Source organism: Ailuropoda melanoleuca, chromosome 6, assembly GCF_002007445.2.
Source record: "Ailuropoda melanoleuca isolate Jingjing chromosome 6, ASM200744v2, whole genome shotgun sequence".
In the NCBI taxonomy this organism is placed as follows: domain Eukaryota; kingdom Metazoa; phylum Chordata; class Mammalia; order Carnivora; family Ursidae; genus Ailuropoda; species Ailuropoda melanoleuca.
In genome coordinates, this window is record NC_048223.1 from 32,238,126 (window position 1) to 32,252,606 (window position 14,481).

General features: G+C 42.4%; 1 protein-coding gene across 3 annotated transcripts in view; it reads right to left on the reverse strand.

Moving 5' to 3' along the window:
- The window catches only part of OSBPL10 (oxysterol binding protein like 10), a 292,741-nt gene that overhangs the window by 130,458 nt on the left and 147,802 nt on the right, over nt 1-14,481 (reverse strand). For 2 of the 3 annotated variants that reach the window (XM_034662124.1, XM_034662123.1), the window contains exon 4: nt 12,133-12,324. The exons of the other annotated variant lie outside the window; for it this stretch is intronic. In XM_034662124.1, coding sequence (XP_034518015.1) covers nt 12,133-12,324 — 192 coding nt within the window. The remainder of the gene's footprint in view (nt 1-12,132; nt 12,325-14,481) is intronic. 3 annotated transcript variants of the gene reach the window in all.

Below are 14,481 nucleotides of genomic sequence, written 5' to 3' on the forward strand. Positions count from 1 at the left end.
CAGCCATAAAAGAGAATGAAATCTTGGCATTGGTGACAACACGACTGGACCCTGATGGCATTACGTTCAGTGAAATATGTCAGACAGAGAAAGACAAATACTATATGATCTCACCCACATGTGGAATCTTTAAAAAACAAAACAAAAAAACAAGCTCATAGATAAACAGATCGGTGGTTGCCAGAGGCAGGGGGTGGGGAGTAGGGGAAATGAGTGAAGGGGGTCAAAGGTACAAACTTCCAGGCATAAAACAAATGAAGTCATGGGGTGTATTGTACAGCCTGGTTAACTACAGTTACTATGTTGCATTTCAGGGGCGCCTGGCTGGCTCAGTCAGGAGAGCATGTGACTCTTAATCTTGGGGCCATGGGTTCAAGTCCCAGATTCAGTGTAGAGATCAGTTAAACAATGAACTTTACAAAAATAATAATACTGTATTGCATATTTAAAAGTTGTTGGAAGAGTAGACCTTGAAAGTCTTCATCACAAGAAAAAGAAACATCCTATAAGTATGTATGGTCTCAGCTGTTAACTAGACTTATTATGGTGATCATTTCAACATATACAAATATATATATATATAAATATCAAATTACGTTGTACACCTGAAACTAATATAATGTTTATGTCAATTATACTTCAATTAAAAAAAGAAGAAGAGTGGTTCAAATAACAGCACATGGAGACCTAGTCCCCTCAACAGCTAGTAGAACCGGATTAATGAGTTTTAAAGGAGATAATATACTAAAGGTTAAATTGGGAGGTCGTGAAATAGGAAAATTCTGTATTCTGCACAAATACAGAGAACCTAGGCCTCACAGGAGTAGACAGTGAACCATGAAGTCAGAGATCGAAGTAAATCTGATTTCAGGAATATGTTTCAGTTTTGTTAACATGAAACTAACTTTTAAATCAACGTTATTGAGAGAGAATCTACCTACAATAAAACAAACCCAATTTAAGCACATTTCGGTAATTCTGATAAATTTATCTAGCTGTGTAATCACCACCACAATCAAGATACAGTACACTTCATCACTTGAAAAATTCCATCCCCCCCACCCCAAACCCTCAAATAAATGAACTAGAGAAAATTCAGAACAAAGCAACAAAAAATGATTATGGTCTTGGCAGGGGGGAAAAGAGGTGGCTAAGGAAGTGGGTAGCTGGGGTGCCCAGCTGGCTCAGTCGGAAAAGCATGTGACTCTTGATCTCGGGGTCATGAGTTCAAGCCCCACACGGCGTGTGGATGTTACTTAAAAATAAAATCTTTAAAAAAAAAAAACGTGCGGTGGGGGAGCACCTGGGTGGCTCAGTCAGTCAAGCATCTGCTTTGGCTCAGGTCGTGATCTCAGGGTCCTGGGATGGAACTCCAAGTCTGCTGGCTCCCTGCTTCTCCCTCTTCCTGTGCCCCTTCCCCCTACTCATGCGCTCTCTCTCTTTCTCTCTCAAATAAATAAAATTTTAAAAAAAAAGGAATAATTGTTTTAAAAAAGGGGGGGAGGTGGGTGGTTAAGGACAGCCCAGTAATTAACCTGCAACTCTGAAATGTGCAAGTACCTAATGGGGGCTGGAGAAGGGAATCACCACAGTGCCATACTTCTTCTTCCACTACCATGAGCCTCTAGGAAAAAACATCCTCCACAGAAATCACCAAGAATAAGATCACAAAACACACAAGTTCTGTGGGGGGCTTAAGTACCAAAGAAGGACCTGGCCAACTTCCCTCTCTGTCTACTCACTCAATATGCAAAATGTGTTATTATCTCAAGGCTATAGAGCACTTATAGAAAGGCTGCTTTTATTAAATTGCCACATAAAGTAAAAACAGGCGGAAGTCTTTCATGTCACAACTACTGTGACATAAAATAATCTGCCACTTAGCTTCCTTTTGAGTGCAAAGCTTCACAAGTGTCTGAACCATGAATTTTCTGTGAGCCTGAAACACACAGAGACAGAGGTTCCCTCACTATATATATAATTGTGCTCAGCAATATTCTAAATCATAGGTGAAAAAGTTTCTGAGGTATAAATTCAGTCTCCCCAGAGGCTGAATCCAGGCGTGACTTTCCCAGGGATCCTGGTGGCTTTGGAGCCCAGAGGGTGCAGGTGTATATGAGGAAAAAGCCAGCCCCCACTGGCCTTACCTCTGGCGAGTTCCTATTGCCATTAACTACTGTAGTACTGAATAGTTTTCATATTAGCTTAACCAATCACCTTGACTCTCAAAACCACAGACAACAGCCAAGACTCCATTCCCTTCCCCACATCAGAGACCCAGCACTGGGCCCACGGTGAGCACAATAACCAAGCCTGGAATGACTGGTGATGGTCAAGCTCCGTTAGCTTTCCAGAAACAAGCTCAGGGGTCTCAGGGGACAGACACATACAGTAAGACGACAAGGGGGTGACAGTCTAGGCTGCTTGCGACGATTAATTCTGTGTGTCCACTTGGCTGGGCCATGGTGCACAGATATTTGGACAAACATAGGTCTGGACGTTTTTATAAGAGAGTCTGTGGTAGACTTTGAGCAAAGCAGACTGTCCTCCATAATGTGAGTAGGCCTCATCAAACCAGCTGATGACCTGAATAGAACAAAAAGACTAACGTCCCCTGAGCAAGAGGACGTTCTGCTAGGAGACAGCCTACAGACTTGAACTGCAACACCGCCTCTTCCCTTGGTCTCCAGTCTGCCAGCCCATCTTCTAGATCTTGGACTGGGCAGCCTCCGCAATCACATGAACCAGTTCCTCAAACTGATCTCTCTCTTTCACTCTGTGTACATAGAGCTGACCTTTGAACAACACAGGGGTCAGGGGTGCTGACCCCCTCCCTGCACAGCAGAAAATCCACGTATACCTTCTGACTTCCCCAAACTTAACTACTAATAAATTACTGTTGACCAGGAGCCTTATCAATAACAGTCAGTTAGCACATATTTTCTATGTTTTATGTATTATATACCATATTCTTACAACAAAGTAAACTAGAGAAAAAATGTTATGAAAAACATAAAAATACGTTTACAATATTATACCGTATTTATTGAAAAAAATCCGGATATAAGTGGGCCCAAGCAGTTCAAACCCACGTTGTTCGCTGTATATATACCCACAAACATCTACACCCCGCCCCACCCCAGCGGTTCCGCTTCTCTGGAGAATCCTGACAAGTACGCCATAGCAGCTCCCCTAGCAACCTCTGCCAGGAGGCCAGCCTGTGACTTAGCTGCTTATACTCGGTTGGCAGCAGTTAGGTTCTCCACCTCTTGGCATCTGTGTGCTTCCCATCCATGCCCTACAAGGACAGTTAATCTCACTCCAGAGTTCCCACCTGAGTCCACCTCACATTCCAGTGGCCAGACGGCAGGATAAGGCCGACAGCTGGTCTGGTCAGCTCTGGTCAGGATGGCGGAGTCACATGGCACAAAACTCAAGAAGCTGGTCAACATGAACCACTCAAACCATCGCCCCTCTTTTTTGAAACTGGCAAGACGACAGCACCCAGGGATTCCATCAACACTCATCTGACCATTTCTGTGAGGCATTCCGTAGATGTGATTAAAACCCATGAGCAGCTGACTTTCAGTCAGAAAGATGACCTACATAAATCTGGGTGTGCCTCATTCAGCTGAAAGGTCTGAAGAGCAGAGCTGAGGCTTGATCCTCACTTCAGACAGTGGCTGAGGGTTCCTATCTGCCCTGCCATCTTGAACCTGCCTGGACAGGCCCCATAGTTGTCCATGAGCCAATTCCTTGCAATCAGTCTCTTAATACGGATCTCCTACTGGTGCTATTTCTCTAGCTGAACACTGGCTGCTACACCTCTCTGTCTTAACCTCCTTATGCCTCGGTTTCCCATCTGTAAAACAGAGACAACAAATAGTATCTACTTCATAGGGTTGACTTGGGATAACGCAAGTAGAGCTGAGCGCAGTACCAAGCACAGAGTAAGGTCTCCATAAGTACGAAATATTATTGTCCACGTTAACTGTCACTATTGCTAATGAATCCATGCCTTTTGGGAAGGAGTTTATACATTAGTGGGGAGATTAAGAAAAATAATTCTAACAAAGATATTTGTTAAAAACACAGGTAGACAAAAAGTCCACCAAGGGTTAAGGAAAGAACTACTCAAGCATGTCTTGGGCATAGTGGAAGGCAGCCTCCACGAGTACGTAATACAGTTGGGCCAAGTTCTATATCGCTTCCGCTCTGGGACCGTGAGTCCCCTAAAAATGTGCTACAGGGCAAGAAACTCCCTCTTCAGCAAAAGCCTTTAACCAAATCAGTGGAGGGGTGTTTCCCAATGGCCAGGATTCCCTTCATGGAAAATCATTCACTTACTCAAATTTTTATTGAGCACCCACTATGTGCTAGGTGCTGTCCTAAGGGCTAAGGTATAAAGAGGTTAAAAAAAAACCCACCTCTATATGGAGGGACAGAAGCATTAGATAATAAGTTAATGCCTAATTTCCAAATGTAACAAGGTAATAAAAGAGCCTGACAAGAGAATCATGTGAGAGCCCCACATTGGGTGGACCCTATTTTACAGATGGGAAACCGAGGTAGTAAGGAGGTTAGGACAAAGAGAGGTGTAGCAGCCAGGGTTCAACCAGAGAAACAGAAACAGTAGGAGATACGTATTAAGAGATTTATTGCAAGGAACTGGCTCGTGTGCAAAAAAAAAAAAGAAAAAAAAGAGAGAGAGAATCAACTGAAAGAAAAGAGGGATTTGCATTACTACCAACTAGGCCAGAGTCTAGCTTTCAACAAAGCGAATGTTCATGGTGAGGAAGTAAAAATTATGAACGCTCCTAGCTTTCTGGAAGACCAGGCAATTAGGTCTTTTGTGGTTAATTCTGCCTTCAGCCTTCCCCATCTTTGACATTTCAGCGAGTCTTGCCCTGAGCCAGCTGGGACACCAGAACATCCTTCTCCCAGGGCAGCAGGTTGGGAGACAAGTTGAAGGTTGACTGGAGACCCTATCTCATCATTTTGCTTGTGTTGTTTTTCACCTGAAATGCTATTACTGCCGAAATCCAATGACTTAAAACAGAGGATCTCCAAGGCATTCCATGGGCACCCAAATGTTTGTTTCAAATGCCATGGATACAGGGGCTGATGAGAGATTGCCACGGTGGTCGTAGATCCTACCTATTCCAAGTCAACTTGCTTCATCACCATCATCATCGATAAATGCCCATCTTACCCTCTAAAGTAAATCGGCACTCATAAAACATCGTGTTTATATAGTAGGGATCTGTAGTATTTCTCTTCCATCAACACTCTACTGCTTTTAAAACATTTGGAAACAACTGCTATCCACTAACGCCACATTACAATTTTTGAAAGATAAGTCTGCAGTGGGCCTATTTTGAAAGATGGCAAATTGCTACTAAAAATGCATGCATGGGTTACTTGTCATCATTTATCCAAAGAAGTGCACAGAAGAATTAATTCAGGACTTTCCTTTTTTCCAAATAATCGTTCTGCTCACACAAAGGATAAATGCACTTTATCCCCTAAATGCGGTTTCCCTGGTGATGGGATTGCTCACATTGCCGCCAGGACTGACCCCTACCTTAAAACTGATCAGCTAATAACATTCGTTAGGGAGATATTTGACAGTTGCTGCTTCCATAGCAAAGGCTGTACATGAATCAAGCTTTCTAACCAGGTATTCATGACATCCATGTGCACCAGGATCAAAGCAAACCGTCCTGAAGGGAGAGAACACCAAGCCAACATCATTTATAAAGATGGCACTTTCATTAAAGGGCCTTCCCTTGTATGTGTATTAAATAAATATGCAATTACATGAAGAAACATATATTCACACAGCAGGAACCACATAAACACACATCTGCACAGATCACACTCCGAAAGGTTTATTTAAAACTATATCAAATGACACAGCCTCGATACAGTTTACGTACCCGACGTAAACCAATGCAACCCACACAGCTCTCTCTTCAAAAGGATATGTGCCTGGAAGCAAGCTAACAACAGTGTAAGGAAAGGATAATTCCTACATGTCAATAAATTCCCACTGAAAGCTTCATTAAAACTAAATTTATGCCTCACACATACCCATTACAATTCAACAGCATGAATGACCTTTTCCCTCATCAAGCTACAGAATCCAGACACGGTCTCCCAGTTGAATTAATGGGTTGGGTTTTTTTTTTTTTAGGTCTCAAATGTCACAAATGAAAACATTACTTGGTCAAAGACACAAGAACCTGGGCTGTACCAAGTTTATTCTGTTTCTCAAATATTTGCTACATCCAAGCCTATGACCATATCTGCATTCAGAGAAATTTTCTAGTAGGTACTCTTTTTAAAGAGTTGTCCACTCTAATCCAAGGAAGAAAACAGTTAAAATAAGAGCCGTGTACTCCACACATAGTCTCACACATACACACACAAATCCGTGCACGTACACGAACATATACGGGCTTTCATGCTTGCAGACACACTGATCATTTCTTTGGAGGTCACTTCCAGGAAACAGTAATGAATTAGGAAAAGAAGAAACATCTTGACTTCCTTACTTTATGTTCTTCTACTCGATGCATGGGTGTGTGCAGGTGTGTGCACACACGCATACACTACTATGAAAGTGTATTTTTCAGAAAGCACCTAGCAAACAAGAATTTTAAAAATCACATTGTACTTGTACCAATTGAACTCGCGCCCATTTACATAAACATAAGCCATGTTAAAACCCATTATAATGTCCCTAGAAGTAAAAAAGTTAATGCAAATAAGTGCCATAATTTTAGTCATCATATGCTTAAACAGCAGAGGGCTCAAATTGACTTTTAACAATATCTTAGAACCTCTTTATAAAACAATTCCAGTGGCACTTTCAGAGGCTCGCACCATCATCGCTTTCCCCTTAGCCACCCAGACAGGAATACCCCCACCCAGTGCTCTCATTGTCAGAGGAAACCGTGGGACTACCTGACTCAGCCCTTGACCAGTCACCATCCACTGTGTATGGGTACCTAAGAATGCCTCCACATTCTGTTTCTAAACCATTCTTACTGCTAGAAAATGGGTCCTCAAATCAGTTTGTCCAACCCACATGCCCAGCAGTTGTGCTAGGGCTAGAAGCAGCAAAGATGAATAGGGCATAACTTTTAGCATAAAAATCCAGTCTGTGGGTGCGTGGGTGGCTCAGTCTGTTAAGTGTCCGACTTCAGCTCAGATCGTGATCTCAGGGTCCTGGGATCAAGCCCCACTGTTGGGCTCCGCACTCATGGGGAGTCCGCTTGTCCCTCTTGTCCCTCCCCGCTCCCTGCTTGTGCTCGCACGCATGATCTCGCTTTTTCTCTCTCAAATAAATAACTAAAAAATCTTAAAAAAAAAAATCCAGCCTGACACATAGTCGGTGCTCAGTCCCTGTAGAATAAGTGGAGGAGGGACGGAGTGAGCAAGCCCACAACCGAGGGCAGTGCTATCTAAGAAATACACCACAAGCCAAAAATGGGAGGCACGTAATTTTAAATTTTCTAGTAGGCACACTTCAAAGGATAAAAAAAGGATCAAATAAAATCAGTTCTAATATTTTTAATTTCACCTAACCTAGAAAATATTTTCATGTCCACATACAAGGAGTATCAAAACATTATTAATGAAACATTTTACCTTTTTTGGCACTCCTTTGAAATCTAATGTGCATTTTACATTCATGGTACATCTCAGTTCAGAACTAGCACATTTCAAGAGCTCGTTAGCCCCGTGTTAGTGGTGGCTCCCCTAGAGAAGAACGCAAACAACAGAGTATTTCCATCACGGCAGAAAGTTCTACTTGGGCGACATACCTCCCAACAGAGGGAGGCAGTAAGTATGCAGTGGGGATGAGCAGACATGCTGAGGGCAGGACACAGAGATGGACAGAGTACGGAAGGCCTCCTTTGCCATGCTGAAGAGTACAACCTTTATTCTATGGACAGCAAGCAGTAAGAGGGTGATAGGATATTAAAAAAAAAAGTCAGTGGTGATCAATGGTTTAAAAAACACAGATTCATAGGCTAGAATCAATCCATGATGAATACTCTTCCAATTCAAGATAAAATATTAGTAACAGGAAAAATTCAGTATGTTTTTCATAAAACTAAATTTATTTAGTGCAATGAGTCGCTCTTTATTCAGAGATGATATGCCTTGGAGCTGGAGGGGGAGGGGAGCATTAAATGTGCTTTTCGAGATGGTAGTAACCACGGACTGTCAACTTTGCTTTAAAAATGCCCTTGCTGGTCAAATTTTAATAGTCGCAACATCATGCTGCTCCCAATATTCTACTTCTAAATTTTAGTTTGCAAGTACAACCCAAAATTCTGGAACCACCAGCTTTAAACAATTTCTGGACTTTATAAAGAGGGACATAGGGTCCAATGCGCACATATTCTGTATCCTGACTTTCTTATTTCTTACACAAGTCCATGTAGTCATAACGCTTACACCTGACTTTTTCTTTTCTTTTCTTTTCTTTTTTTTTTTTGAGTAGGCTCCACACCCAACGTAGGGCTTGAACTCACGACCGAGATCAAGAGTCACATGCTCTACGGACTGAGCCAGCCAGGTGCCGCTCTTACACATGACTTTTATCTTAAGCTGCTACACAGAAATTCAGTATCTGATGTGAACTATTGTTTGTCTCATCATTTCCATGATGTTTTGTGTTGAATCTATCACTTTATTAGTATGAATAGCTTTACCTAAATTAACTTTTTTCCTCCAACCCAAATTCCATGGACTAGTTCCTCAGAATATGGTTCTCAACAGGGAATTGATGGGTCAATGGCCATGAACAACTTTGTTTTGTGTTTAATTCTTATTACAGATCACCATGCTGTAGCAAAAAGACAATATGCAGCACTACCAGGATTTCTTAACACCCTAACCTATAACGGGCCAGAATTATTTCTGATAATTTGATAGAAAAAGTAGTCCCAATTTTCATTTCTTGAATTGCTAACAAGGATATGCCTGTTGTTTCAAATTCCCTATATTCGTCTCTCCTAACCACTTCTAAGGGAGGACTCTGGGTACTACCTTTGAGATCTCAATCCTTCATATTTTGGATGATAACCATTTAATCTTTAAAACTGTCCCATTATCTTCACCCATGCTATGGAATTTCATTTAATATTTATTCTATTGCCTCTGGCCGGGCTATTTTTCTTTCTTTTTTTTTCCCCCTTCAGATATTCAGACACATCTGTCTTGGGTATGACGATTTTCTTCATTGCTTCAGTGGTCCTAAGTTTATCTTCCTTATACAGCTGGGTTAAAAATGCTATTCCATTTTCCTCTAGTTATTTTATAGATAAATACAGTGGAATCCAAAGCCAAGGCCTTTATACTCTGAAATTAATATACTTTTAAAACTGCAGGACTTTCTGGTATGAGTGAAATTTTCTCAGATTGTTCCCAAGGCGGACCTGTCCACATCATAAAATGACAGAGGTCATCAAACAGCTACCCTTCTCCTATCAGGAGAGAAGCTGGATGGGATATCTGAGAATCAGAACTTTTAACTGTTCCCTCAGAGGTGTTTAGCACCCCCAATGTTGATACTTACATCTCAACAAGCTTGTTTAAAATTAGATTTCAGCAAGAAAGATTATCAGTAGATGAAAGCAACAGCCTGAAGAAATAAACGATTGCCCAGGAGTACAAAAATCAAATCACTATATAGCCATGGAGGCATCTCACCGTATTTTTCATATAATGAAATTTCATGGGGAAGTTCAATAATTGCCCCTCCTGGGTGGAAAATGGAGAGAAAACAATAAGATAAATAAAAAGGAACAGATATGTCATTGTTGACAATGGCTAGATCATACTATGTTAACTTTTACTTATCTATACACGTAACATATAGAAAAAAAAACCAGTAAATTTGCTGAAAGCTTAAAAAATGGTTATCTGAAAGGAGGTAGGATTATGGGCAATTCTGATTTTCTTCTTTAGACTTCTCGTGCAATATGTACTTGCATTATATACTTTACATAATTATTTTTATACGCATATGCTTCAAGGACATACTTTTATTCTTTTAAAAATCTCTTCTTAAAAATGGAGGAAGAAAAGATTTGGGCATTAAATTGTATCATGTGCTCCTGAAAATTAAGCTAAGTCACCTCAACTTCTATTTAGGCCACAGACCATTCAATGCAAGCACCCCCACTTTTTTTTTCATATATTCCAGGCTTCCTAGCATCACTTGTAAGAGTAAGTCTATCAGAAATTCGTGATAGTAGAAGAGAATTCTCAAAATACCATGAACTTTCAACCTGCCTTTTTTTTCCCTTTTTTTTTTAAGGTTGTCATCTCTAACATCCTTGCAAAAATATCTGCAGTGAGGTTTACATAAAAGTGGTTATGATGGTGTTGTGGTCAAGTTTTCTTTCTTTCTTTTTTTAAGTTCTTATTTGTTAGATAAATATTAAAGCATTTACTGGCAATGATAAAATGATAGAATATTTATGATTTCCTTGAAATACTGCAGGAAAAAAAAAGCGGTAGAGGGAAAACAGATGAAGAACAACAGAAAGCTGGAATTGCTGACGCTGGGCGATGGGTAACATCATTCTGTTCCACTTTGGGTACGAAGTGTTTCTCTAATACAGTTTTTTTAAGATGCCATGAAAACTAAAAAATATATACAAGTGGATGACCATTCCTCATATCGCCCAGTGTATCAAAAGTTAAGCTCAGAGCCAAACACCATTAAAAAAAAAAAAAAATCAGGGGCACCTGGGTGGCTCAGTCGTTAAGCGTCTGCCTTCGGCTCAGGGTGTGATCCCAGGGTCCTGGGATCGAGCCCCGCATTGGGCTCCTCCACTGGAAGCCTGCTTCTTCCTCTCCCACTCCCCCTGCTTGTGTTCCCTCTCTCGCTGGCTGTCTCTGTCTCTGTCAAATAAATAAATAAATTCTTAAAAAAAAAAAATCAGGGCGCCTATATCAAAGGCAGCATTTGACTCTGTATCTTCTCTTTATTAGGCAAGACAGAGTACAGGCATGTGTAAATCTATCAGGAAAAATAGGTCTTTCATATGCATCTACAGATTTGATTCAGAAGATGTTAGATTTTCTGTCCTGGGCCAGAATCAGACCAAGACAGCAGGCGGACACAGCACTACTTGGCTCGTGACATTTAGAAAATAAAACAAGATGTGTGCTGACTTGAGCAACAAGACCCTAGGCTAGGTGGCCCATTGAGCTGCTCACCACGAATCAGGGCCCCGCTGCTCCCCTCAGAGGATGGGCTGGTCCCCCTGCAAGCCAGCTGCAGGGCCAAAAGCAGCCTCAACACAAGTTAGGCACCCCAGACCAACACCATTTATTTCATATAGTCCATTCCCAGGAACAGTTGCTAAGGATGGTATGAACACTCAGGAAGTGGGATCCCCAAACTGATGAATTCCCAGTGGGTCAAAAGTAAAAACAAACATAGTCCCGCATAGGTTCATAAGGCACTCACAGCTGAAAGGCTTTCAAGTGCACAATCACAAGTGAGCCTCAAATCTCCCTTGAGAAGAGGGGAAGGCCTGGGTTATTTCCATTCTACAGATGCAGAAACTCAGGTTCAAAGCTTTGAAAGACTTGCTTCCAAACTACAGAGCCTTCTGACTTGAAGGACAGTGCTCCTTCACTACCCAGCACTCTGCTGAGAGTGGCCTGTGATGGGAAGACCAAGGGAGGCACCTTATGAGTGAGGCAAGGCAGAGAAAAGGTCTTACGTGTCCTGAGGTTCAAAACCACCTCAATCATTTCCTGGCTACCCATGACCGGCTACTGTCTATTCTTTGCCATGAACATGGAGACTTTGCTGACTCTATTTCTACTTGTACCCATGTGTCTGTGGGCTGGCTTTCCCTGCTTGCTAAGCTCTCACAGGTCTCCTAAACACCTCACTTCACCCTAGACACAGAAACAAATTATATTTTTCTATAACCAGGAGGCAACACCATCATGGCTCTGTGGCTGCGAGGCTGGCTGCTCGTCGTCTTTCTTCGCAATCAAGGTGGTACAAGGGAAGGGAAGTCGGCGGCGCAGTGGCAGCGGCCCTCAGCGCCCAGGGACCACTAAACCTAGTAGGAGAGCAAAGCCTACCTCTCTGACTTCGTGAAGCTGGCCGGGATACTGACTCTTGGCTCTTCGGGCAGCTGCAGGCGACTTGTGATGCGTGATTGTGACAACACCGGGGGCCCCCGCGCCGAGGTGTCTCTGGCTACAGGGAGACGCAGGATTGGGCGTTCCATGGGGGAGCAAAGTGAGACTGCGGCTTCGGGAACTTGGAGTCGTCTAGAATAAGCAACAGGTGTCAAAACTCAGCAACTGACCTGCAGAACACAGCTAAGGGTTGGCTTCCATTTACGCGGGACCGCTTCACTTAATCTTTCCCCTTTGTCTACTTAGAGGGATGAAGGAATGGGGGAGACACAGCAACACTACACGCCCAAATCCCACACTCACTTAAGAGACACAATGTCGGGGTGCCTGGGTGGCATAGCGGTTGGGCGTCTGCCTTCGGCTCGGGGCGTGATCCCGGCGTTGTGGGATCAAGCCCCACATCAGGCTCCTCTGCTATGAGCCTGCTGCTTCCTCTCCCACTCCCCCTGCTTGTGTTCCCTCTCTCACTGGCTGTCTCTATCTCTGTCAAATAAATAAATAAAAATCTAAAAAAAAAAAAAAGAGAGAGAGACACAATGTCCATTAACTATGCTTCTGGTCTCATCTACGACCATGTCTCCTGCTCTATTCTACTGGCCACGAAAGGCTACTGAGTCCCCCCAAATGCCACAGACTCTTACAGATCTGTGCCTTTGCATACATTAGCTCTTCTGCCTGGAATGTTCTTCCCCTCGCGACTGGCAAACTTCAGCTGAACCTTAAGCCTCAGTGCAGTTTCCTGCTGTGTGATCATCTCCGTCTGCCTCAGCCTCCCTGCCGCTCCTATTCTGCTGCAGTGAGATTATATTCATTGTCCAGCTACCTTCTGAAGAGACTTTTCCAAACTCATCTGTATATCCCCAAGCCCTGGCACATCATGATTGCCTAATTTATTAGGTACTTCTTTATAAATGCTGGCTGCATGACTGAAAGTCCTAAGTTATCCACCAGCTAACCCCCATTTGTTAGTGTAGTGCTCTGACTTCATCCTAGAAGAATACAGATGCCCAGGAACAACTGGGTATAGGATAAAGATGGCATTTCAACCTAGTGGAGATTAATTTTTTTCAATAACTGGTATTGGGATGACTGGGCAGCCATCTGGAAAACAAAACTGGATTCAGCTCCCAGATCACAGACCTCAAATGGATTGAAAACATTAAGGGGGGAAAAAAGCACAAGCAAACATGTAACCTTGGGGTAGGGAAGGCCTAATACCTCAAAACCCAAAAGCCATAAAAGAAAAGCTCAACAAATTTGGTTATCTAAAAATTANGATGACTGGGCAGCCATCTGGAAAACAAAACTGGATTCAGCTCCCAGATCACAGATCTCAAATGGATCGAAAACATTAAGGGGGGAAAAAAGCACAAGCAAACATGTAACCTTGGGGTAGGGAAGGCCTAATACCTCAAAACCCAAAAGCCATAAAAGAAAAGCTCAACAAATTTGGTTATCTAAAAATTAAAAACTTCTGCACAGGAAGCAACTTTTTAAAACCCACTCCCACAGGGGCGTGCAGCTGGCTCAGTTGGAGGAGTGTGTGACTGCTGATCTCAGGGACAGGGGTTCAAGCCCCATGTTGGCTGTAGAGATTATTTAAAAAAAAAAAAAAAAAAAACCACTTCCACCACCAGCAAAGCCAAACAATAAACTAGGAAAAATATTTTCAACTTGTTTCAACAGCCTCATCATGCCTGAAATGTTGGCATTCATATTGATCACGGATATAATTCTTACGTGACTCTGAAAACTGTAGTATTGGTGTCATGGAAATGTACATTATTTATAATTAGGAATGGAAATCCTAGGGATTGATAGGAACAGCAAACTATTAAAATGGGGCAAGACAGGAACATGCCGTTCACAAAAACACATGAAGTTCTTTAAACCATATGAAAACACGTTCAACTGTATTCATTAAATGTAAATTCAAGCCACATTTAGATACCATCTTTGGCCTATCAGATTGGCAAAATGCCAAAAGTTTGCGTACACAATCTGTTGACAGGATCACAGAGGATCAGGTTTGTGGCAGTGTAAGGTGACAACCCCCCTCCCCCAAGAAGGGCAGTCTGGAGATGCATGTCGCAGTTACAAAGGCACTTTCCTATGACCCACGATGTCCTGCTTGGGAACATATCCTCCAATACACCTGCTCACAGGGATAATGGCACAGGTACCACCACGAGCCACCGCAGAAGGATGTTTAATGGCAGAGAACAGGAAACAACCCAAAGGTCCATCAGTATGGGACAGGCTCAGTAAATAAAGTACACCATGTAATCT